The 27,596-nt window shown below is 42.8% G+C and overlaps 1 protein-coding gene across 6 annotated transcripts in view; it reads left to right on the top strand.

Annotated features, from left to right (window-relative positions):
- tmcc2 (transmembrane and coiled-coil domain family 2) overlaps positions 1-27,596 on the top strand; it is a 183,763-nt gene that overhangs the window by 139,360 nt on the left and 16,807 nt on the right. For 3 of the 6 annotated variants that reach the window (XM_038820802.1, XM_038820803.1, XM_038820805.1), the window contains 2 exons: positions 12,857-13,202; positions 25,047-25,635. In XM_038820802.1, coding sequence (XP_038676730.1) covers positions 12,857-13,202; positions 25,047-25,635 — 935 coding nt within the window. Of the gene's footprint in view, positions 1-888; positions 1,119-7,448; positions 7,630-9,265; positions 9,375-12,856; positions 13,203-25,046; positions 25,636-27,596 lie in introns of those variants that run through there. The other 3 variants (XM_038820804.1, XM_038820806.1, XM_038820807.1) reach the window with 3 other exon arrangements.

The following is a 27,596-nucleotide window of genomic DNA, read 5'->3' as shown; positions in this document are numbered from 1 at the left end:
TTAAATGAATAAAAAATTATTTTGTAAATGGGATGTTATAGGTTTTATCCAACTTGTAGGGGGTGAAGAGTTAGTACAAAAAAATAGTTGTCAAAGATTTAAACTAGTGACGTCCTCACATCCCATGAAATTATAAAATAATGGACAGAGGATAATAACTGTATCAAGGATTATTTTTTTAAGTTCATTTTCAGGAGGAATAAAACATTTTTGTTGATGGGGTGATCATTTTTTGATATTTAAATATTTGACAATAGAGTGGACTGTTTCTGCATCAGATATTTTAAACTAGTGAGGGGACAGAAGACATTTAAAAAAAAAAGTGTCTTTTCAGACAATAGTCTGAAAATGTGCATTTAGGTGATTAAAATACCTGGTCAGAACATTAAAACACTTTACCCTTTGATTCCAAGTCTACTGAATGCTTCTTTTAAATTTTGCTATGACACAAAAACCTCATACCATCCTTATTTTGTTATGTTGATGTGTGTGCTGTAGCTATTTCTGTCGGCAAGCCTTTGCATCCATCTGTACAAAAGTCTAAGTAGTGCAGCTCCCAAGAGAGAAAAGGATGTTCCATACTGCAGGCTCTTGGTCTGAACCACTAAAGTGAAGCTGAATTTGAAAGGGGAGTAGAATGCCGGAGGAAGCTCACAGAAATAAACACGTTCGACCCAAAGCATTAATTGTTACAAAGCACTGCTCCTGTTGCCTTTGATTATGTGCGGGTTTTACAAAACAAATCAAATGAATTAAACATCAATCTTCGTGTTCATTTGAAGTTACATGATAACCCTTGAAGATAATAGATACGTCAAGTTCAAAGCAGCTCCTTGTTCTATTTTATTTCATTCTATACTAAGTGATGTGTTTAAAGAACAGCATAGATGCTCTCATGGGCAGCGCGCAGAGTAGTTCACTAGCTTCCTGCAGTGATTTGCTCGTCTCTACAAAGAACTCTCCTCTGGAGCTGGTATGAGGTAGAAAAAAGGAAAGATGGAGGAAGTGAAAAGTGGCATTTGAGTCAATTAGCCATGCCAGGTGATGAGGCGGTGCCACCAACAACAGAACATTTTCACTTGGATACAGTTAATGTTCTTGCTTCTCACAACAATACGGTAACCAGATTTTCATCCATGTATTTTTTTAAACTTCTAACTATTGCTGTAAATATCTGGAAGAGCAAAAGTATATATTGAGTGGTGGAAGGAAACATTGAGAGGTCAACTTGATTGATTCTTTATTTTGTAGTCGTCGTGGCCATTTTCCACATGCATAGTAGTTTACCCTGTGCCCTTAGGGTGTAAAATGGAAAGATATTTTCGAGCAAGCTTACAAAACTTCAGTACATTTTCTCTGCATTTCACCCCTTCAACAGTGAATATGAAACAAAATCTGGGTCCATCTGCATGTAAAGCGCTGTTTGCATAAACAAGAATGGATATAAGCCATGAAAAAAACTTCTTCACTTCACTGAACTTGTTTGCTATCTATTCCTAACTCCAGCAGTGCAATTGTGAATTTTGTCAACGGTTTATCCTTGAAGGAAAAAGTCTGCATGCAAACTTCGAATTTGTATGAATCTCTTGCATTCGGACAGTTGAATGTTCAATATTTCTGATAAAGGGTTAAGCTGCCTCTTCTGTTTGCAGACTCTCAGATCCGTTGTGTGTTTCCAGCATTTATTATTCCTTGTGTCAGGTTTTCAGCTTTTCTTATTAGTTCGTACCTCATATTGTACTTGCTGTATGTGAAACCGATATCATTACTCTGCTTCAGTCCTTTGAAAACAGGAACTAATGTACAGTGTATGCAAATTAGTAAATTGCTGTTTAATGTATCCGTTACAAAATGTTTGTTTCTGCAGTATTTTGTGCTTGAATGTGCAGTATGATGCTGAAATTCACAGAAGCCCATGTTTCACTTCTGTGACAAGCTACGCTTGATAATGATATGGAAAAACACAGTTAACTGAAAATGACCAATATCAAGGCTTTCATTAATTTATTTTGGGCTGACGTGGAATAGTCCCTTTTTTTCTTTTTTTAAAAAGTTGCTTCTGCTCACTTGGCCAGGGTAACTGAGAAATACAGGAAGGTACCAAATTTGACCCTTGATGTTTCCTGGAAACACTTTTGGAGGGACACCAATGAACTAATTTGTTAGTAGGTTACACGTAGGTGAGCAAAAAAAATCCACAGTTTCCAATCCTGAGCTTTATCTAGTAATTCTTACCACCTATGATGCATTCTGTAGCTGAATAAGTAGTTCATAATTACTATCTAGCCTCAATCAAAGGGTGGTTGTTTGGGCAAGTTATCAGGGTTTTGCAAATGCCCATTGAACCAAAGCTCAACAAGGAATGAATACCTTCAGAAATGGGGCAAAGAGAGTTGATAGGGAAAGCTGTTCATTTGTTTATTTATATTGCATTCATTGTATAATTATAAGCTGTGTTAATGACTGACTAACTGTAATAATTATCCAATGAATGGAGCCAGTAACTAATCTGGGCAGCTGGAGGCATTTAACCAGTCATTCCCATCATGTGCCTTCTATTTAGCAGTTTCAGAAATGTGTATTTGTTTCTTCTTTTCCCTCTACCTATTATTTTCTTCTATTTCCTCTATCCAGACAATTCTCACATGAGGTTGGAACACTTTTTTGCAATTCTCAACACAGATCCGCTATAATCTTATTGAATAGCTGAGCAGGGTCGAGGGGCTGAATGGCCTACTTCTGCTCCTATCTGATATGTTTGTATGTGTTGTTTTTATTGATATTTTATGTTGCAGGAGGAAAACCATTTATGCAGTACTTTATTGCATTTCTCCAACTCAAAGCATTTCATCGAGCCAGCAACGCCCATGCCCCATGATGAATTATTTTTTTTAATTGGTGAAGTGCTCCTTCAGAGAGCCAGCACAGACCTGACAAGACAAATGGCCTTCCTCTGTGCTTAACTATTCTATGATTCTACTTTGAAGCAGATGGCAACTATATCAATTAGCGTAGGAATAATAACAGTGCCATTGGGTGTGCTAAATGAACTGCTTCTGGATGTCATGTTAAGTGCATGTGACACAATCACTTTTTAAAAAATTTAGAGTACCCAATTCATTTTTCCAATTAAGGGGCAATTTAGCGTGGCCAATCCACCTAACCTGCTCATCTTTGGGTTATGGGGGTGAAACCCACGCAGACATGGGGAGAATGTGCAAACTCCACACGGACAGTGACCCAGGGTCGGATTCAAACCCGGGTCCTCAGTGCCGCAGTCCCAATGCTATCCACTGTTCCACATGCCGCCCTGACAATTATTACTTTGACAAATGAAGCACTTTTACACAAAGCAAAATCTCTCTAACAACTAAGGATGAATGATGCTCTGCTTTTGGTAGTAGCAGGTGAAGAAGGAATGCTATCTCAGACAACCCTCCTGATCCTCTTTGAATAATGTTTCGGAATTTTTGAGGCTCACTTGAACAGGCAATCAAAACCTCAGTTTAATATCTCTGTGGAAGTTACATTATGAACAATTTAGCACTGCCTCAGTTCTAATAATAATAATCGCTTATTGTCACAAGTAGATTTCAATGAAGTTACTGTGAAAAGCTCCTAGTCGCCGCATTCCGGTGCCTGTTCGGGGAGGCCGGTACAGGAATTGAACCCGCGCTGCTGGCCTTGTTCTGCATTACAAGGCAGCTGTAACTGCACTGCTGAGCAAACTGAGATTATGTATTCAAACTCTGGGCAATGGATTTTAGCCCACAAACTTCTCAACTGGAGGCATGTATGGCAAGCTTGAGATTTGAGCTGGAAGTCTATCAGTCTTCTGGTATTCGTTTCCAATCCCCTGGCTCTAAATACACTTATAAAAGTGTTTTCAAAAAGTTTATGTTAAAAACAATATAAAGTTCTGGACAAATAAAGGATTTTGTGTTTTATTTGGGTCAGTGCAATGTGTGAGGCCTCCATGGTTTGGAGCATGACTGCCATTGGTGAAGTGCAGGGCAAGACACAAAAGGGAATGCAAAATTCTGGGGCATGTAGTGACATTGAGTGAGGTTTCATGGATGGGAAGGGCAAGATATCTGAGGAATTTAAACACTAGGGTGAAGTTTTGAATTTAAGACCTTTGGAGTCCAGGAGAACTCCTTGGCTTGGGTGTGGGATAAGATATGACAGCAAAGATTTGGGTGAAGTGAAGTTTTTGAATGGTTTTGAATGGAAGGATGACCAGAAAAGTCAAAATGGTTGAGCTTGGGGCATGGATGAGGGTTCCAGTGAGGTGGACTGAGATAAGGGTAGATGTGGGTAAATGTTATAAAGGTGGGAGGTAGTGGCATAGTGGTATTGTCGCTGGACTAGTAATCCAGCGACCCATAGTTATGATCTGGGGACCCAGGTTCAAAACCCTCAATGGCAGATGATGAAATTTGTATTCAATAAAAATTTGGAATTAGAAGTCTAATGATGACCATGAAACCATTATCGATTGCCATAAAAGCACATCTGGAAGGGAAATCTGTCGTCCTTACTTGGTCTGGCCTACATGTGACTCCAGATCCAAAACAACATGGGATGGGCAATAAATACTCAATCAGCCAGCGACACCAATATCCCTTGAATGAATAAGTAGCTGCTGCTATTTATGATGGAGAAATGTTTGGATCAAATGTTTATCTGGCTTAAATAGGACGCATAGGTCACCATCAGTCTGGTTCAGCAGAGCTGGTGATTCCTAAAGATGGTGGCTGATGTTACCCTGATATTGAGCTGGAAGAAGTGAAAATTCCAAAAAATAGAAGTTAGCAAACCAATGTAAAGAATAATCACTAGGCTAATTCCAGGGCGCCTCGCAGTGATGAAGCGATGGAGCTGGGTATCATGAATACCTCTGAAAGTTCAAATAAGTGGGTATTGTGTATTTTTGTACACCATTCTAATGAGTAAGATTGTGCCTACCCAACAATTATTATTCCTCCCCATCAACCTCCTCGGATTTACCATTTGACCAAAAACATAACTCGACAAGGCGTGTGGCTACAGTTGTGAATTTTGCAGTGAGTAACTTGCCTCCTGACTCCTCAAAGTCTGTCCAGCGACAAGGCACAGGTCAGATGTGTGATGAAATATATCCTGCATTTGTTTGGATGAGTGCAGCTCCAACAATGCACAAGAAGCTCAACGACATCCTGGGCAAAGCTGCCAACTTGATTCGTATTCCATCCAGCATCTTAAACGTTTACTCCCTCCACCACCAGTGCACAGTGGCAGCAAGTGTACCATATAAAAGATGCACAGCAGCCACTCGTTGTGCTTCAACCAATAGCACCTTCCAAACCTGCAACTTCTACCATCTTATAAAAACCGGGCAGTCAGTGCATTGGAACATCCTCCAAACCACACACCATCTTGATTTGGAACAATATTGCAAGTTCCTTAACTGTTACTGAGTCAATATCCTGGAATTCCCTAAAGGTGCGGTGGGTGTATGTATACAGATTTGCTGACATAGTTTAAAGAACCTAATTGTTAACTTTATTCATGAATGGTATTTTATGTAGGGGCTTTTCACAGTAACTTCATTGAAGCCTACTTGTGACAAGCTATTATTATTATGTATACACAGGTTTGCTTAATTGGAATATAATGGCTGGTTTAGGAAGCATGTTGATGTTTCGTTTACTTGAGAACTGTTGTAACTGTTAACTGTGAAGCTATTTTGTTGGTAATGTGGGGATGGCACAGTAGCACAGGGGTTAGCACTGTTGCTTAACAACGCGGCTTGGGTCACTGTGCGGAGTCTGTACGTTTTCCCTGTGTCTGCGTGGATTTCCTCCGGTGCTCTGGTTTCTTCCCACAATTCAAAGATGTGCGGGTTTGGTGGGTTGGCCATGCTAAATTGCCCCATAGTGTCCAACAGTTAGGTGGGGTTACTGGGTTATGGGGATGGGGTGGAGGTGTGGGCTTAAGTAGGGTGCTCTTACTAAGGGCTGGCGCAGACTCGATGGGTCGAATGGCCTCCTGTACTATAAATTCTATTCTATAAGGCAGCTCATCATGGAGTCATATAGCACAGAAAAGGCCCTTCAGCCCATCGTGTCTGAGCTGGTCTAAAATAACCAACTATTCAAATCCCATTTTCCAGCACTTAGCCCACAGCTTTGAATGCCTTGGGATAACAAGTGCACATCTAAATACTTAAATATTATGAGGGCCTCAGCCTTCACCACCTTTTTTAGGCAATGAGTTCCAGACTCTCTCAACCCTCTGGGTAAAGTTTTCCCTCACATCCCCTCTAAACCTCCTGCCCCTTAGCTTAAATCTATGCCCCCTGGTCATTGATCCCCCGATCAAGGGGAAAAGTTTCTTCCTGTGGATAGCACAGTGGTTAGTACTGTTGCTTCACAACATCCAGTGCCCCAGGTTCGATTCCCGGCTTGGGTCACTGTCTATGTGGAATCTGCACGTTATCCCCAGGTCTGCGTCGGTTCCCCTGGGCGCTCGGTTTCCTCCCAGAATCCTGAAAGATGTGCTGTTGGGTCAATTGGACATTCTGAATTCTCCCTCAATGTATCTGAACAGGCAAGTGTGGTGACTAAGGGATTTTCACAGTAACTTCATTGCAGTGTTACTGTAAGCCTACTTGTGACCCTAATAAAGACTTATTATCTATGCCCTATCAATGATATAAGCAAATGAAAATAAGATTGTCCTGAAGGTTTTAGATTGGATATACCTTTGGTACATTCAGCATTATTTAAACACTTGAATATCCTACACTATTAAAGCATCTTCAAGGCTTGTGATTTTACTCCCCTTTCACTTTAATCTGGACCATAAATGAATAGAGGAGAGTCCCAAAAATGTAGTTGACGTTTACAGGAATTTGCAATGATTACATCAACCTGCTCATGGTGCAGAATTTCTAAATAAGAACAAACACATTTGAATCCTCAGCATCTTGTCACAGAATCACAATAAACCCTTTCAAAGCACAGTACTGATGTCAAGTGATAGAGTAATGTGAACCTTTTGAAGCCTTACCTCAAAAAACTGTCCATGCCAACAATAAGAAACTTGGTGAAAGGCGACACTTGAGGGCCCAGTAATTTTCATAAAGTAGCACATGTTATAAAAACATTTGAAATTCAGCAAAATAGGAAAGGAAACCATTCCTGATGCAATCACTGTCTGCATTTAACAGGAATCATTTCTGAAACACGTGACCTGAATATTGGGAAGTTCAACTAATTTAGCTGTTTTGTATATTAGTAGTACATCATTCGGTGTGGTTTCAACGGAGTGCATTTTCATATTGATTATTTGATTTCTCAGGTTGTGTACTTGAGAAAAGAGCTACATGCTACCACTAAATAGGTGTAACAAAGGGGCCATTCTGATTTGCTGGAGAGGGTGGATCTTGCACTAGAGGCAGTGGTGCAACTGTGCTGGATGCTATTAATGGTAGGCACGCTGTGTCTTAAGCTGCACTGACTGGTTCACCATTCCTGTGCTGATCTTTTGTCTGGTTCACCATTCCTTCTGTGCTGATCTTTTGACTATGTACACCAACTTTTTCTTATCATGTGGAAAGAGAAATTTCATGGAAACAAACTGAAGGTACTGTAACTCTTTTGGTACTGAATTCTCTGGGTGATGTAGGAACTGGCTGAAGATTGCAGCAGCCTCTCAGTTTCAGGAGACATGCTGATGCTAAAATAATGGTCTTTCGGCGCTTGGGTTTCTACAATATTACTACTTTTGTTTATTAAATTCAGAAATTTATGCAAATAATTTTAGGACCTCTTTTAATGGTTAAAGATTTCAACAGAGTTCATTTGCAAAATATGTTTTTACAGTACCCATTAAAACATGTAGGAGACTTTATCATTTGTGGAGCTACCAAATGGAAATTCATCAGTTCTCCATTTAAGCGTGTTTGTAAATTGAAAAGACTGTGGTGCTCAAGAAAAGTGCATAAAAATAGTTTTTTTTTTTTGAAGTAATGTTTCTGATCGTATCAGTCCCTGCTTGGTAGATTTTTATTCCGTTAGATTTTTATTCAGTTAGTCAATGAAGATGCAATTAGTTTTGCTTGTGACACTTTACGGTAAAGCCGTACCTGCAGCAGTGACCTGTTGTAAGATTGCTGTAATGAAAAATCATTTACGAGGGAAAAGTAGTTTGGATATTGAGGTGAAATCTCAAGATCTTAATCTAAGTCTTCATAAATGTGTTTTTATTACCCCATGCTCCCAGCATACTGGGTTCATTGTGCTGGGACCATTACCCAAGACAAACTTATCCATGATTTGTAATTTTGGGGCTTTTGCGATCCAATTTTCTGCATTTGTGCATCCCATTTGTCACTGGTTTCCAGAACTCATGAGACTCAGCTCTGAAGCCTATTAATCAAATTTGTGGTTCATATGCCCTTGATATCAAAGCATGAATCTTTGGACTGTACAGATGCCAAGTAGTCAGCATTTATTGATGTCATGTCAACAGTAGTGCCACAGCTGCTTGCTTGCTCCTATGCAGATGTGAATCCACATAAAGACCAATTCTAATTCTGCAGAGACCAGAGAGTGATGCCTCACTTTCACATGACCTAGAGTTACATGTGTAATTTGCCACGGCTATCAACTATGACTCAGTTCTGAGAATGCTTGTCTCTAGAGTTAAAGGATCGAGTGGGTTCAAGTCCATCCCAAGACTTGAGCACAAAAGAAAATCAAGACTAGCACTCAGTGCATTACTGCGAAAGTGCTACACTGTCACAGGTGCTGACAGATTAGTAATTGATCTGGGGCCCTGCTTGTCCTCTCGGGCAGATGTAAAAGATCCCATGGCACTATTTTGAAGAAGAGCAGGGAGTTGTCCCTGGTGTCCTGGCTAATATTTATCCCTTGGTCAACATCAGTAAAACATATCATTGTCAATTTTCTATTTGTAGATTCCCTGTGTAAATTGATTGTCATGTTTCCTACATTATCATAGAATTTACAGTGCAGAAGGAGGCCATTCGGCCCATCGAGTCTGCACCGGCTCTTGGAAAGAGCACCCTACCCAAGGTCAACACCTCCACCCTATCCCCATAACCCAGTAATCCCACCCAACACTAAGGGCAATTTTGGACACTAAGGGCAATTTATCATGGGCAATCCACCTAACCTGCACATCTTTGGACTGTGGGAGGAAACCGGAGCACCCGGAGGAAACCCACGCACACACGAGGAGGATGTGCAGACTCCGCACAGACAATGACCCAAGCCGGAATCGAACCTGGGACCCTGGAGCTGTGAAGCATTTGTGCTATCCACAATGCTACCGTGCTGCCCCTTATGATGTTGACCACATTTCAGGTATTTCATTGGTGGTGAAAGATGCTACATAAATGCAAGTTTTATTTTGCTTTTACCTTAACTCGCCTAATCAAATGTTTTGTACAGTTAGTGCTGCATTTTACTCTCCCATTAGCTTAGCCAAAAAAAATTTTTTTGTCAAGTCCATTGAGGGGTAAGTTATGGCATTTTCTTCCTCATTAAACCAACTGGTGTGCAATAAAGGTAAATAAATATTATTGTTGTTAACCTCCACTCTTCCCTCCTCCTCCCCCCCCCCCCCCCCCCCCCCCCCCCCCACCACCACCACATTGAATTCATTTGGGCAATTTAAGAGACTTGTCCTATCGACGTGTGCATTTTTAAGGAAGAATCACTGGGCAATGACATCAGTGGAAATGCTGGGTTCACCCCTGTACCCAAATGTCCCCAAGACCAATTGTAAGGCACTCCATTGCTGATGTACATTGGATTAGGTATATTGCTGGTGGAGAAAGAAATCCTGGGCTATGTAGAGAAGGGGTAATTTGAAGTGAAGCATGAAAAAAAGCAAGTCCCGCTAACCTAAGTGGCCTTTCTGTTCCAAAATGCTGCTTTTTTTGTTTTAAGTTTTTGAGGGTTAGTATTCTTTTGAGAGTATAATATGATTTAGGTTGTTTTTCTTTCACCTTGAACATAACAAGGGAATACCTCTTTCTTTGTGAACGATGTTGCAAACACTCCCTCGCCTGACTTTAACCTTGCTTTTCAATGATGTTGCCTACACTCTCTAGCCTGACTTTAATAACCTTGCTGCTTGCCATCAGAATAGAGCACCTAGTTGTTCATTTGCTGCTGGGATCTTTCTCTTTACAAATCGGCTGCTGCATTTGCCTATGTAAGATAGTGGTCTTTTAAAGGTAATCTATTGTTTGTGCTGTGGTGCGGGAGCCCTGAGGGAGTTATTTCTGTCTTTCCAACATAGAACAGTACAGCACAGAACAGGCCCTTCGGCCCTCAATGTTGTGCCGAGCCATGATCACCCCACTCAAACCCACGTATCCACCATATACCCATAACCCAACAACCCCCCCTTAACCTTACTTTTTAGGACACTACGGGCAATTTAGCATGGCCAATCCACCTAACCCGCACATCTTTGGACTGTGGGAGGAAACCGGAGCACCCGGAGGAAACCCACGCACACAGGGGGAGGACGTGCAGACTCCACACAGACAGTGACCCAGCCGGGAATCGAACCTGGGACCCTGGAGCTGTGAAGCATTTATGCTAACCGCCATGCTACCCTGCTGCCCCATACTATCTCAAGTCCTGTTACTTGAATTTGCCTAATCTGAAAGCTACAGTAATTTATTAAGAGCACATGGGCATATTCTTCTCTAAAGGGAAGGTACTTCCATTCCTACTTTATGACGTTAAAAAGGGCAGTATAATTCTAAACTTAGTTTGACACTGACTCCTTCACTTCAGCGTGAGTGCCTCCAACAAACAGCAGTCAAACTTTTAGATCAGAGTTTGAATTGTGCAGTATTGTTGTGAGGAAAATTTCTAAAACTTGAGCTGTCTAATCTTGCATGAGTCAAATGAGAAGGGGCCTCTGCAGGGTATATAAATAGCGACAAGGAGGAAAAGGAACTAATGTCCAGCACTATTTCATGTCAAACTATTGACTGCAGGACATGATGACATAAGTGCAAATTGTTAAAAAGGCATGATCAGGACTGATATTGGGAAGCAGTCCTTTACACAGAATTATAAAAATTACAGCACACAGACTATTTGGCCGAGCTAGTCCATGCTGGTGTTTGTGCTTCACACAAGCATCCTCCCAGCCTACTTCATCTAACCCTCTCAACATATACTTCTACTCCTTTATCCCTCGGATTTCTCTTCAATGTAACTATAGTATTCACCTCAACTACTCCATATGACAGCTACTTTCACATTCTCAACATTCTTTGGGTAAATAAATTTCCCGTGAATTCCTTACTGAAGTGACTGGAGTGTGGGTAGTGGAGGTTGGAAGAGGGAAGAAGGGAAAAACCACATGATTCAATTGTCGTAATCCGTGTACATAAGTCAACTGACATCAAAAACTAAATTACAACATAATACAAACTATAGTTTTGCTTTGCAGGTTAACATGGCACTATGTGTTTGTGTATAACGAAAAACCTAACTCCCTTGTAAATTCTGAAAGTCCATGAATGCCAAACGTGGCAAGCCAAATGCAAGGGACTTTTGGGAGGTTTGTTAATCAATTTGAAACCTGTCAATTTGTGTGAAAATGGGGATAAGAAAGCAGAAACAAATGTAGACTCTAGCCTGTTTCACCATTCAATGAGATCATGGCTGATTTGTGACCCAACTGCATTGACCAATCTTTGCCCCATATGCCTTAATAGCTTTAGTTCATGGAAGTCAATCAATCTCCGATTTTGAAATTAACAATTGATCTACTATTAGCTGCCGTTTGTGGAAGATATTTGAACTTGTTACAATCCTTTGAGTGTAGGAACTATTTTCCTAACGTTACTCCAGAAATGCCTAAATTTTAGGCGATGTCTTAGAATCTCAAACCAGTTTAAATAATTGATCTCTCACTACCTTATTGGTTTCCTTTAATATCCTGCAAACTTTGATTAAAATCATGCACTGCCTGAAATTAGAATAGTAATATAACCCTAGTTTCTGTAATTTTCCTTGTATGGGTATCATTTTGGTAAATGTATGTTGAACTCCTTCCAAGGTCAATCAATCCTTCAGGTATGGCACCCGGAACTGAGCACGATACTCCAGATATGATCTGAACATAGACTGTATATTGCTGTAGAAGAACATTGTATTCTAGACCATTCACTAATTCCATTAGTGTTTTTCATTATTTTTTAACCTGTTAATAATCTTTCAGTGATCCGTGTACATGGACCCTGTGTCTCTTTGGAGTTCTACTGTTTCTAGCTTTTTGTCATTTACCCAGTTCTGTCCCTTTTGAAGGTCGAAGCCGACATTGAAATCCATTTGCTATGGTTTTTGTCCACTCAATCTATTAAAATTTCTTTAATTTTATGATCCTGTAAACACTGGTTTGTGTAAACTTTGATATGTGGCTTTTTCTATCCCATCATTCAAGTTAATTAATACAGTGAATAGTTGATGTCCCACCTAATATCCTTGTCGGGCACTACTAGTCACAATGCCAACTTGCCCATTATCCCTGTCTCTGACTCCTGCCACTTAGCCAATTTCATAAACTGGTTTAATAATGTGCTTAATTCCATGAGTTTCAACTTAAAACCCCTCATAAGGCTATTATACATGTATAATATAAGATAATATATATTATGAACGGCCATAGTCACAAGGTTAGCTGCAGGTGCCTGGGAAATTGAGCTCCCCTGTGGGTCAGCAACTTCAAGAGAGCATGAAAGTGATTTGTAGAGAAAAAAACTATATATGTTACAAGTTGCATTAAAAAAGTTAACTTTCTGTACCTCTTTCAGCTTGAAAAGGGAGATGTGAGTACACTCGGTTTGCCAGCAAACACCAGCCATGGGGGCTCAGACTCCAACATCAGCCTTGATGTGCCCGATGGGACCCCAGATCCTCATAAAACGAAAGCCGCCATAGATCACCTTCACCAGAAGATCCTGAAAATCACAGAGCAGATAAAAATTGAGCAAACTGCACGGGATGATAACGTAGCAGAGTATTTGAAGTTGGCCAACAATGCAGACAAACAGCAAGCCTCCCGTATCAAGCAGGTCTTTGAGAAGAAGAACCAGAAATCGGCACAGACAATTGCACAACTGCACAAGAAGCTAGAACACTACCACAGAAAACTAAAAGGTAACATTGAGAACTGTAGTTGTCAGTAATACTAATATATTCCTATGAGAGCCACGGTTTGAAGAGGCATGGGGTTAATCTTGCTAACTATTCACTGAAAGATGGGGGTATGTAGTCAGTTTTTGATTTGAAATAGGAAACTATTTTAATTAGCCCATTTACATTTTTTGTCCCTGTCCCTACCAATTCTCTAGCGTGCTGTCCTGAAGATGTGATTCACATTTACGGTATAGTTGCCCCAATGCTTACTAAGGTAGTAATAATTCACCTGTCAGCCTAAACAGTAAATGTAGGCAGGTTTTCCCTGATGGAAGGGCAAAAGTGATGAGCCAACTCATGTCCTCTCCTTAATGTACACATGTGGACTTGCCAGAAAGCGAAGTCTACCCTCAGTTTGACTTTTAACATGGGAGGAAAATTGAGGGAGAAATAATGTTTTTTGTTTGGGTGCCAAATGTGGAGCGTTAATCTATCTGTTCTGTCTCACATCTGCCCAAACCGATGATTTCACTGTCTCATCTCTTTCTGTCTAACAATGTATCTTGAAAATTGGGTCAAGAAGCAAGTATGGGTAAGAACACTAGCTCCAGTTTGCTCAACAACTCCCACACTGAACACTGAGGTCTGATTAGCTTAGAATTTTAAGTGTATGTTTTTAGGTCGATAATTGGTGGTGAAAATGGAGCATTAAGACTTTTACGTAGAAACATACGTAGAAAATAGAAGCAGGAGGAGCCCTTTGAGCCTGCCTGCTCCACCATCGATTATGATCATGGTTGATCCAAGGTCAGTACCCTGATTCCACCCCCCCCCCCCCTGCCCCTTGTGTTTTGTGCACAAGTATCCCCAAGTTTCTTTGTGTTGCAGCCTTCTGCAGTTTTTCTTCATTTAAATAATACTGTTCTTTTGTTCTCTCTTCCAAAATGAACAACTTCACATTTTCCCATTTGCTCCATTTGCCAACTTTTTACCAACTTACTTAACCTATCAATATCTCTTTGCAAACTGTGTGTAATTGTGTCGCAACTTGCCTTTCCACCTGTTTTTGTGCTATCTGTAAATTTGGCTACAGTGCATTTGTTTCCTTCCTCCAAGTCTAAATATTTATTGTAAACAATTGCGGTCCCAGCACTGATTCCTGTGGAACCCCACTAGTTACAAGTCGCCAAACTGAAAAGGAACTCCCTAACGGCATTTGTTTCCTGCCCATTAGCAATTATCTATCCATGCCAATATACTACCTGCAACACCATGGCCTTGTGACTTAACCTTTTGTGAGGTACCTTGTTGAACGCCTTCTGGAAGTCCAAATACAACACATCTATTGGTTCTACTCTATCCACTTTGGTTGAGGCTTCCTCGAAAAAATCTAATAAATAAGGCAGACTTGATTTCCCTTTCATGAAGCCATGCTGACTCTGCTTAATTAGATTGTGATTTGCCGAATGTGCTATTACTTTGTTATTTGATTCCACCATTTTTCCAACAATAGATGTTGGCCGAATTGGCCCATGGTTACCTGCATTTGCCTGCCTCCCCTTTTTGAAAAGATGCGTCACATTGACAGTTTTCCAATTCTCCAGTACTCCTCCAGAATCAAAGCAATTTTGGAAAATGACAACCTATGCATCCACTATCTCTATAGCTACGGCTTTTAGGTTCCTAGGATGCAAGCCATCAGGACGAGGAGATCTATTAGCTGCTTTAGTTTGTCTGATGTAAATGCATTGTAAAGTCGCCATATTCCCGGATGACGATAGGCTGCTTTCCCCTTTTGAGGAGAGAGCTGACTGGTGGTGATTTAACCTGAGAATCAACGCACCTCGTGCGAGAGGCAAGATTGAGAAGGCGGGGTCTTTCATGAATAACCTCAGTCGGAATGTTTGTCGAACTTCTCTGGTGATGGTATTCAATTCCTCCCCCATATTCTTGAGTATTAATGGGATGTTTGAAGCATCTTCCACCGTAAAGACTGATACAAAATATCTGTTTAATTCCTTTGTCATTCCCTTGTTCCCATAACTATCTCCACAGATTCATTTTCTAAGGTGTCTGTGTTCACTTTGAACTGTCTTTTCATTTCTATATATTTAAAGAAGCTCTTCTTGTCAATTTTTTATGTAAATTCATAAGATACAGGAGCAGAACTAGGCCATTTGGCCCATTGCGTCTGCTCTGAAATGCAATCATGGTTGGTATGTACCTCATTTCAATTCTCCTGCCTTCTCCCGTAACCCCTGATCTATGTATTATCTATGCATAGGGGCTGTTTTAGCACACTGGGCTAAATCGCTGGCTTTGAAAGCAGACCAAGGCAGGCCAGCAGCACGGTTCGATTCCCGTAACAGCCTCCCCGAACAGGCGCCGGAATGTGGTGACTAGGGACTTTTCACAGTAACTTAATTGAAGCTTACTCGTGACAATAAGCGATTTTCATTTCATGTATTAATCAAGAAACTTCCTCCTTGGTGATGAACGCCATATAGGTGCTGCTACCTATAGTGCTACAGATCAAGAGCTCGATGGTGAAATCAGCCACAATAGTTCTTTCTTGGAACACATGAACTAAGAGCAACAGTCGGCAATTTAGTTTGTTACTTTGCCCTCAGTTTATTTTCTCCCTCTTTATTATCTTTTTAGCCCTCCTTTGCTGGATTGTGAATTTATCCCAATCTTCGGGACTATCGCTGACTTTTGCCTCCTTGTATGCTTTTTGTTCAAACTTGATACTCTTAACTTCCTTGGTTAGCCATGGTTGGTTTATCCCTCCCTTAAAATCTTTCCTCCTTATGGGATATATTTTTGCTGAGAGCCATGAATTACCTCCTTAAATGTCTGCCACTACTTGTGCACTGTCTTTCCTGCTAATCTATCTGCCCAGTCCACTTTAGCTAAGTCTTACCTTCATGCCATTCTAATTCCTTTCATTTAAATTAAACACATTTGTTTCCGACCTAAGTTTCTCACTCTCAAACTGGATGTTAATGTTATGATCAATACTACTTAGAGGATCTTTTCTTAGTCATTTATTTAACCTGCCTCATTACCCATTACCAGATCCAAGATAGTCTGTTCTCTAGTTCGCTCCATGACATATTGCTCTAGGAAACTATTCCAAATGCACTCTTATGAATTTGTTATCATAGTTACCTGTACCAACTTGATTAACCCAATCAACATGAAGGTTAAAGTCACCCACACTATCTTTATTCTTTTACCTTCTCCTATTATTTGTTGATTTTGTATCCAGTGTCGCTACTGTTTAGGGGTCTCCTAAACTACTATTGATGTTGTCTTTCCCTTATGTCAAAGCAAATTAATGCGGATGCTTGAATCTGAAACACAAACAGAAAGTATAGGGCAATCTCAGCAGGTCTGACTGCATCTGTGGAGAGAAGAGGGTACTAATGTTTCGAGTCTGGATGACTATCAGCTTTGACGAGGAGTCACTCAGACTCGAAACGTTAACGCCCTTCTCTCTCCACGGATGTGGCCAGACCTGCTGAGATTGCCCAGTATTTTATGTTCCTGTCGTCTTTCCCTTGCTGTTTTTTTTACCTTCACCCAAATAGACGCTACATCATCCGAGTCTAGATCGTCTCTCTCAGCTGTCTTCTCAGCAAGCCACTCAATATAAGAATTGAAATTCAGATTAGTGGAATAAATCAATTCTGCTCAAAATATTTTTCCGATACGTTTTGATTTTTGCCACACTTATTTCTTTCACTTCCTGTTTCCACAAAATTGTCAAAGGAATGAAACCTGAGGGCATGGATAAATTCCCCCACTCGAAATAGAAAGTGAAATCGAGAAATTGAAACAGGAGCTAGGAATTTAAACGAAAGATTTTCAGAAAGTTTAAAACTCTATAATCTTGAAATAGAAAGTGAAATAGAGAAATTGAAACAGGAGCTAGGAATTTAAACGAAAGATTTTCAGAAAGTTTAAAACTCTATAATTCTAGTTAAGTAAATAGAAGAAAATATTTTGGGTTTTCTTTTGGGCTAACCGTCCCAACAATACTAAACTTCAAAAAGGCTAGATGCATAGTTGCTTCAGAATATAAAATAAAAATTGAGCAGTAAGCATCTGTGATGTCTTCCAGAAGAACAAAAGGTTCCTATTTTTGAGCAAAAAGAGCAGCATGATAACTTGGGAGGTCAGCTTCCCCTTGTTCTTGGCAGTCCTCAGGGTCAAGGATGATTTGCTTCTATTTTGCATGTGTGTGTGTGTGGGGGGGGGGGGGGGGGAAAGAGAGAGGGAGAGAGAGGTTTTGTGGTGGCTAGAAGATCTTGGATCTCTGATCATTCCTGTCGAACGAGTCTCAGTGTTTCCTGGTTGAGAGTGTTGCTCGTTCTGGGTGAGTGTGCTTTACACTCGATCTGGCCCTGTTTTGTTCCTTAGCTCTAGAGTCGCCAGGTATCGTTAAGATACCGCCACAAGTTTCAAGTTCAAGTTCAGACCAATAACTCCATACACCAGTTAGTAAGTTCAAACAAGACACGTTTATTATAATACAGTTATCTACTAATTATGCATATAAAACTACAAGACTAGGCTAATCCTACCACTAACAGGCCAATACTTATCTGGAATAAGGGAACTGCCGGATCAGGGAACAACGGCCTCTAGCTTTGTCCTGGATCCTCAGGCTTCCAGTCGGTGTGGACTAAAGCGGTCAGGAGTGTCTACTCTCGTAGCGAGCGTTGTATGACACTTACTTGATGGCGGCTGCTGACCAGGCCTCTCCTTCTCAAGATCTTCTGCTGCAACGGTGTTCTGCTGGGAGGGCTGGCTGGTCAAGGAGAGGCTGGCTAAGAGAGCTAGTCAAGAGAGCGAGCTGGGCTCGGGTCTCTGTCTTATACCTCTCCCAGGGTCTCGCGCCCACCTGGGCGGACCCTCTATGCACTCGCAATCGATTGGGTCTCTTCCCAATTGATTGATTTGAATTTTCCCAATAACGGGGCAGTCCTTCGATCACTGGGCGGTTCTTGGGGCTTATTGTTTTGGACTTCTCTTGGCGTCGAGAAGTCTGGCCTTCTATTCAATGTAGCAATTTGAGTTAACTTATTTCAATTGTACCTGGGAATCACCGGGTATCGCCTCATTAGTATGCTAACTTGTTTTTTTCACAGTGCTGTCTGGTTTCGCCAGCAGTCAGAATACACAAGCGCTTTTGCAAGCTGCTTGCTTTTGCAACATGTCCATTTTCCCTGCATTCTTTGTAATCTTCCATTTTGTGTTGGGCAGTGGCCACCCTAGGTGGCTACAAGAGACATTGCATCTCGTTGTGGGTCCTGACTGTGGTAGCTTTTCGGGAGTATCAGGTGCTGTGAATACTCTGGCTCTGGCTTATTGGTTGTTGCCAGATTGACTGCAGTGCAGACTGAATAGGTCTTCTCAATGTCTTTGAGTCCAGTGACATTGAGTCTCCTATGACAGCATTTGTTTTACCTTTTGTCGGTTTGGGGCCAGGAAGATGGAATGGTAGAACGGATTAATTGTTAGTCAGTCCAGCAGTCTTCTGCTCTGTTTGTGGCACGGGTGATGTGGACATCTTCACAATGTAATGATAGGGCGATATTAAGAACTTGGGTCCAGAATTGGGGTCCAAGATGTAGCAGGCAATTTGGGGGTTAAAACATTTGTCAGCAGCTAAGTCAGAGGGACACACCCACAGCCTATCTTACCGTGTCCCCTTCAGACTAAACCTTGTTGGTGAGAATACACTGGATGCCCTTGTTCAGCCAGGATGATCCATTCAAGATCCATTGTCAGTCGGCACAAGCTTGTACGACCAGCCATTATCGCATTACAGAGTCTGATTACCCATTTTGGCCCATTGCATGTGAATGGCATAGCTGTTATTTTGTATAAGCAGGAGTGGGCAATTGGCCAATACAATGATGAGGGATTCAAGGCTAGCCACCTCAGGGGAGAACCTTTGTTTGAGAGGGTGGGCGGAGCTTGGAGAGAGAGGAAGAACAATTACAGGAGAAGGCTGTGGAAATCGCCCAGAGAGGTCATGAAAGTTGCCACCGTGGCAGGCTTTGGAAAGAGTTCAGAATGAATGTCCCTCCAGAAGACCAATTGCTTCGTAAATAAAAGTACAGATTGACTATCCTTCATTCAAAAAGCTCTGAAATCAGCACTTTTTTTAGCACCAAAATTATATTTCTAGTTAAAAAATTGTTCAACTGAAATCTGCTGGCTATGTGACATTTCACAATTGAGTCCTCCGTGTCAGCTGATCCTAGCACGGTGTCTGTTCCTGTGGCCGAAACACATGCGTGTGTGTGTGTGTCCTTCCAATAGACAACACAGGTTTATTGCACCAAAAGTGTTGAACCCGGTACCTGATTACCTTCTACCCCACCCCCCATCAGCCACAGCATGGACTGGCGTATCAGAGTGGTGTCCGAGGGTCTTTACAGCTTGGAATTCCAAAATTTGAAAAATTCCAGAATCTGAGAGACTGGGACCCAAGCATTTTGAATAAGGGATACTCGACCTGTATTGCCTTTGTCTGTTTGTGTAAGTGGAACGAGAGCTGCATGTTCTGTTAGTGTTAGCTAATGGAAACTAATGTGTTAAGGTTAAGAAGCTGCATGTAATCTATTGGTGTTGAAGCTGGAGTAAAAGTTTAAAAATTGTTTTCTTTTGTTTTAATAAAGTTTGTTTATAAAATAACAACGCCCTATTTCTTATCATTCCTGGAAGGAATCGATCTTTCAGTACCGCATTAAAACTTAAAAAACATTAAGCATCTGGTTCAGTATCTTGGCCATTGTTGAGGGCTGACCAGGCATCCATAACAAACGCCCCTCAGACGATGTTGGAAGTCTATTAGTTGCCACTGTTTGAAGCGTGGGTGTTGCTATGAGGTCTTGTGCTTGTCTCTCTGGCCGAACAGAGTGTTCATTATGACCAGGAGGAGGGGGACTCTGTTGGGGTTTACATTTCCTACGCTTTCCCTGCCTGATGAATCTTTCGAAGGGCTTGCACCCCTCCCAGCTTTGGCATTGAAGTCATCCGGGAGAATCTGCTGGTCTCCCTTTGGGATGTTGGGCAGCATTTGGTCAAGGCTGGAGTACAATGCCTCTTTGTCTCGTTCGTTGAGTCCAGGATCAGGGTGTAAGCACTAACAAGCTGTGGTGTGAGATGCTTCTGAGCCAGCTGAGCCGTAGGGTCATGAAGTGCTCACTTACCTCACAGGAGGATTCATTGAAATGTCCAACAATTAGTTTTTTGTGGCGAAGCTAACCCCGTTCTTCTGGTTTGGCTTTTGAGGGGGAAGTGTATCTCCCACCTGGCTGGCCTCCTGCCAGTTGTGACTCGCTCAGGACGGTGATGTCAATGTTGTAGCATATAAGTCCCCAAACTATAATGGCAGTGCGATGTTCGGGTCTGGGTGGGTGGTATGGGGTTGGGGTAGAAGATACCTTTTTTAAAAAATAATTTTTATTGGAATTTTTTTACAGAAAATATAAAAATATAACAACAAGTATAGCAACAAGCAGTAATATGCAACTAACAGCCCCATAACACCGACAATTCCCCCCATACCGTAACATCACATGTATCACACTCCCCCCATCCCCCACCCCCCCCCCCCCCAAACAAGAGAACTTAACCATAAATTAAAATTAAATAAATCAAATTTAAATAAAATAAGCCAACATAATCAACGTACACCACCCCCCCCCAGGGTTGCTGCTGCTACTGTCCCAGTACCCTATCGTTGAGCCAGAAAGTCGAGGAAAGGTTGCCACTGTTTAAAGAACCCTTGCACCGATCATCTCAGGGCGAATTTAACCTTCTCAAGCTTAATGAAGCCCGCCATGTCATTGATCCAGGTCTCCACGCTTGGGGGCCTCGCGTCCTTCCACTGTAGCAAAATCCTTCGCCGGGCTACTAGGGACGCAAAGGCCAGCACACCGGCCTCTTTCGCCCCCTGCACTCCCGGCTCTACCCCAACCCCAAAGATCGCGAGTCCCCATCCTGGCTTGACCCTGGATCCCACCACCCTTGACACCGTCCTCGCCACCCCTTCCAGAACTCCTCCAATGCCGGGCATGCCCAGAACATATGGGCATGGTTCGCTGGACTCCCCGAGCACCTGATGCACCTACCTTCACCCCCAAAGAACCTACTCATCCTCGTCCCAGTCATGTGGGCCCTATGCAGCACCTTGAATTGGATGAGGCTAAGCCGCGCTCACGAGGAGGAAGAATTTACCCTCTCCAGGGCATCAGCCCATGTCCCGTCTTCGATCTGTTCCCCCTCCCACTTCGTTTTCAGCTCCTCTACTGACGCCTCTTCCACCTCCTGCATAAGCTTGTAGATATCGGATATCTTCCCCTCCCCGACCCAGACCCCCGAGAGCACGCTGTCACTCACCCCCCTCGTGGGGAGCGCAGGGAATCCCTCCACCTGCCGTCTAGCAAATGCCTTTACCTGCAGATATCTAAACATGTTTCCCGGCGGGAGCCCAAATTTCTCCTCCAACTCCCCCAGGCTCGCAAACCTTCCGTCGATAAACAGGTCCCTCAGCTGTCTAATGCCCGGACTATACCATCCCCGAAATCACCCATCCATGTCCCCCGGGACGAACCTATGGTTCCCCCTTAACGGAGCCTCCATCGAGCCCTCCACTTCTCCCCTATGTCGCCTCCACTGCCCCCAAATCTTGAGGGTAGCCGCCACCACCGGACTCGTGGTATACCTCGTGGGAGGGAGCGGCCACGGCGCCGTTACCAGGGCCCCCAGGCTTGTATCCCCACAGGACGCTCTCTCCATCCGTTTCCATGCTGCCCCCTCCCCCTCCATCACCCACTTACGCACCATTGACACGTTGGCCGCCCAGTAGTACTCCGAGAGGTTGGGCAACGCCAGACCCCCCCCCATCTCTACTCCGCTCCAAGAAGACCCTCTTCACCCTCGGGGTGCCATGCGCCCAAACAAATCCCATGATGCTGCTGGTCACCCTTTTAAAAAAGGCCCTAGGGATAAAGATGGGCAAGCACTGGAAGAGGAACAAGAACCTCGGGAGAACCGTCATTTTGACGGATTGCACTCTGCCCGCCAGCGATAGTGGCACCATGTCCCACCGTTTAAATTCCTCCTCCATCTGTTGCACTAATCTGGTTAAGTTAAGCTTATGAAGGGCAGCATGGTAGCATGGTGGTTAGCATAAATGCTTCACAGCTCCAGGGTCCCAGGTTGAATTCCCGCTGGGTCACTGTCTGTGTGGAGTCTGCACGTCCTCCCCGTGTGTGCGTGGGTTTCCTCCGGGTGCTCCGGTTTCCTCCCACAGTCCAAAGATGTGCGGGTTAGGTGGATTGGCCATGCTAAATTGCCCGTAGTGTCCTAAAAAGTAAGGTTAAGGGGGGGTTGTTGGGTTATGGGTATAGGGTGGATACGTGGGTTTGAGTAGGGTGATCATTGCTCGGCACAACATTGAGGGCCGAAGGGCCTGTTCTGTGCTGTACTGTTCTATGATCTATGTTCTATGAAGAGGCCCCCAACTCCTGGCCACCTGCACCCCCAGGTACCTGAAACTCTTCACTGCCCTCCTGAAGGGGAGCCTCCCAATTCCCTCCTCCTGATCTCCCGGGTGCACTACAAATACCTCGCTCTTTCCTAAGTTCAGCTTATAGCCCGAGAAGCCCCCAAATTCCGCTAACAGCTCCATCACCCCCGGCATTCCCCCCTCTGGGTCCGCCACATATAACAGCAGGTCGTCCGCATACAGCGATACCCGGTGCTCCTCCCCACCCCGCACCAGACCCCTCCACTTCCCTGACTCCCTCAACGCCATGGCCAGCGGTTCAATCGCCAGTGCAAAGAACAGGGGGGACAGGGGACACCCCTGCCTGGTCCCACGATAAAGCCTAAAATACTCCGATCTCCTTCAATTTGTGACTACACTCGCCATCGGCGCCGCATAAAGCAGCCTCACCCATTTGATGAATCCCTCCCCAGATCCAAACCTCTCCAGCACCTCCCACAGGTACCCCCACTCAACTCTATCAAATGCTTTCTCTGCGTCCAGCGCCACCACTATCTCTGCCTCCCCCTCCACTGCCGGCATCATGATAACATTGAGCAGTCTCCGCACATTCGTGTTGAGCAGCCGCCCCTTGACAAATCCTGTCTGATCTTCATTAATTACCTCTGGCACACAATCCTCTATCCTGGTAGCCAGGATCTTCGCCAGCAATTTAGCGTCTACGTTAAGGAGCGAGATAGGCCTATATGAAGGGGTAGAAGATACCTGTGTGTCGATTCTTTTAATGTGTGGTGGCAGTTGCACAGCAACCACCACATGGTTCCAGAGAAGGGAAGTCTTGGCCCATGGTAGAGAAATCAGAGATGACTGGAGACCAGGCTCGGCTGTCAGACGGGGTTCAACAAACGAGAGTTGAGTAGTCCAAACTTAAGGATCAAATTTCCAAAATGTTGCATGAGAATTTTTGAGCTCAAGAAGCACTTATCCAGAAATGTTGTTTTGGGGGTAGATGGAGTCTCCAGTTGGATAAATTGTCTGACCTGTGGAAGGAACACACTCGGTGAGGCCCATCGACTTGTTGCTTCCATGTTTTTATATCTGGATTCGCAGAGCTCCGGTTATACTGATCGAGTTCACAGAAAAATACTTATACCGCGGCATGTTCACCGTTTATGTTTAAGGTTTAGACATGGTCACCTAAAGTGACAGGTAGAGGTAATGAGTTAAAATAGGTTTGTTGATGAGAGCAAACTAGCTCGATGTTATTCATGTAGGTGCATAAACCTTCTGCTCTAGAAACTGAAGGGATAACTCCCTTGCTGATCTCATTGGAAAATAAAGCAAGGAGCAGGTTTGAGTTCTAGTCCTCAGTCTATTTTGAGTTCGGGTGAGAGCTGCAGATGAGGTCTAAGGTTGCCAGCATCATTTGTAGGCATAGAATTTTGTTGCCAATTGAATGCCCCATTCCTCATTGTCAGAGAGCCTATATATATACGCCTATTTTTATTTTTTTTAATTTTAAAAACTAAATTTAGAGTACCCAATTGTGTTTTTTTTAAATGAAGGGGCAATTTAGAAAGGCCAATCCAGCTAACCTGCACATCTTTGGGTTGTGGGGGGTGAAACCCACACAGATATGGGGAGAATGTGAAAACTCCACACTGGTAGTAACCCAGAGCCAGGATTTGAACCCGGGTCCGCGGCGCTGCAGTCCCAGTGCTAACCACTGCATCACATGCCGCCATGTAAGCCTATATATAATTGTCAGCTGTGGGTAACAAATAATTTTGCAATTTAAGCTTGCATATGAAATGGCCACTCTACAAGTCATTTGTGGTATGCTAAGTGCCCCTCACAACCCTCTGTGGAACTGCAGCCAAACGTCAGCCACAGACCTAATGAGAAATAGAGAAATGAAAACTAAATGAATAGATAAAATGCTTCATCCGTGCTAAGGTCCTTTAGTGTCATTTATCATCCTTATGATCCAATTATCTTTTAAAATGGTATAATACTTGTGCTTCTGTGTACTATGATTCTGGATTACCAGTGCCTAATCAGGGAGGTACAGAACAAATATTGTGTAGCTCGTTGCAGTCATGGAAAATTACACAGATGTGTTTGATTCTGCAGCTGGGCAGTTGGAAGTATGCAAAGTGAGATTGATGAATGTCTGAGAGCAGGTCTATATCCTTTCACTTGTAGTGGAGTACTTGACGATTTATAAAGAGGACAAGGGAGCATATGAATCGTGTATTTAAGAGATTGATAAAGGCTAAATTGTACATGCTTTATTTCATTCATAATATAAATTTTTTGATTAACTTTTACAGAGATTGAACAAAATGGTCTTTCGAGGCAGCCAAAGGATGTTTTGCGGGACATGCAGCAAGGTCTAAAGGATGTGGGTGCCAATGTCCGAGCTGGAATCAGTGGATTTGGCGGAGGTGTGGTGGAAGGTGTGAAGGGAGGCCTGTCTGGTCTCTCTCAAGTCACCCACACAGCTGTCGTTTCCAAGCCACGGGAATTTGCCAGTCTGATACGAAACAAGTTTGGCAGCGCTGACAACATTGCCCACTTGAAAGACACATTGGATGAGTCACATCAGGAAGAGACTGCCAGGACTCTGAGTGGAAGTGCTACACTAGTGTCAAGCCCCAAGTATGGAAGTGAGGATGAATGTTCCAGTGCAACTTCTGGCTCAGCAGGTGGGAGTAACTCTGGGGCGGGGGCTGGAGGTATGGGGAGCCCCAAATCGAATACACTGGACAGCCATCATAACAATTTCGATACTATCCTGGATGAACTTCGCGAAATTAAAGATAGCCAGTCACATTTGGAAGATGCAATGGAAGACTTGAAAGGGCAGCTACAAAGAGACTATGCCTACATGACACAGTGTTTGCAAGAAGAACGATACAGGTATCTAGCTTCTAAAATTTGATGAATATTGGCTTGAGCAATAGGGAAATGATGTCTGCACTATCATGAAATCCAAATGTGCTATCTTCTCCCTTCCCTTTTATTTATCCCAGTTCCTATCAGCAAACAGGTTACATTTAGGGAAAAAATGGTTTATTAAATATGGTATCTATGTGAACATGCTCAATTTCATTCCTAAGACAACAGCATTGGTGCATTCAGACTTTACTGGTAGCCATGAAACAATATAGTCCTTGATGGAAAATCCTCTTTCACCTCAAGGTCAGAGAGCACTCCCTTCCAGTGCAATCTATTTTCAGTTGTGGTTTAGATGATATTCAGCTTTATGGTATTGTGATTACCCCAGTATGTTCTCAGCATGTACAGTCACTGTTTTGAAAAGCCCATTTCTCTCCATAATAAGTGAGTCTGCACCACCAGAGATTCTTCTGTCAAATTGCTTTTGAGGTGAAACAGATTTGCCTGAGGTACATCTCAGCTGTGGCTACAGATGGTGTGTGCTAGATTTTGAAATGAGCACTACTAAGCTGGGAAGAGGGGAATATTAACCTGGGCATCTTGTCCTAATCATTACCTGGTGATCCCTGCAAAATCGTGCATGTGTGCGGAAGCCAGGTGGAAAAAGATTCAAGGCAATGTGGAAGGAAACCGAACAGAAGGGAAAGGAACCAACTTGAGTATAATTTGGACTTGACCTAAACTGCTGCCATCACTTCATCCACCCATACCCTAACAAACGAATAACCCTGATCCCTCAAAATATTGTTAAAACATGGCGAACTCTGTACACATGTATGTAAGACCATGTAACCTGTAATATATAGTGAACTGGGCTAGTTTTAACTCTGCTCGGTTGAATTAACACATTAAAGTGCTGGAGTCATATTAATGTAACCCGCCCAGAATTACATGTATAAATTAGTGAACAAAATTGAAAAATATGTGCTTTAAGTGGTTATGGTGTTCTCAAATACAGGTAAGGGACAAGAGTAGAGGATGGGAAAACAAAATAAAGTAAATTTGGAAAGACAGGGAAAGAATCTCAACTTTACAGGACCACCCAGTCGTCAACTGAGGGCTGACATCGGTTGCACTTAATAGCAGCGTCTGTCCATCCTTGGTTGAGAAGATTATCTGATATAAAAGGCTTGGGTATGTTGAATTGAGGGTTGAATAATGTGGAAAATCCAAAGAGGGCAGGCAGTAATTGATTTAACCGCCAGGGTGGTAGTACCATGAAATGCCTGGTGGTGGTGCTGCCTACCACAGACTTCCACATGCATTTGTTCCGCCAGCCATTTCAGTGTAGTGCACCTGCTGGCAATGTACATCAGAAGTGCACAATATAATTATTTTTCAAATTAGCCAGTTAACTATATAGATTAAAGTGGAACAGTAATAAAGTACATTGTAACATCTTTGAATGTAATTTTGAGAGGAAGGTATCACTGATGCAGTCAACCGTTTTTGGTTTCAAAGAAGAAAGCATGTCAACTGAACTTTGTCTCTTACTAACTTTTCCTCTCTTTCTTTGTGTAAGCATCTGCTATTTTTTTTTAACGTTTTGATTGGGTTTTGTACATGGTATAATTACAAATATACACAAAAATAAAGGAAGTAAAAATACAAAATGAGAAAGGGGTTCCCCCTACCCCTTTTTCTTTTTTATTACCAAGCAGGGTGGGAGGGGCACCTGGGCGGTGCCCCTGATGCTATTTATACTTTTGGTTCGCTTTTTATCGCTGCACAGTTGCGTAAGCTTCGGCCATGAGTGGTTCCCTCTTCCCGTTCTTGCTTTCTCTTTTTGCCTTGCTGTGTTTGTTGTGGTCATTAATAGTCCCCTGTGCCCCCCCCCCCCCCCTCTAGTTTGTGTTCCCTTCTCCTTTCTCCCTTCTGGTTCCTCTCTATTGTTTCCCCCCTTCCCTGCTACCCCTTTTCTT

The sequence above is a fragment of the Scyliorhinus canicula genome, chromosome 15, assembly GCF_902713615.1.
Source record: "Scyliorhinus canicula chromosome 15, sScyCan1.1, whole genome shotgun sequence".
Classification (NCBI taxonomy): domain Eukaryota; kingdom Metazoa; phylum Chordata; class Chondrichthyes; order Carcharhiniformes; family Scyliorhinidae; genus Scyliorhinus; species Scyliorhinus canicula.
Note: the sequence above shows the minus strand (reverse complement) of the source record. Positions and strands in the feature narration are given on the sequence as shown.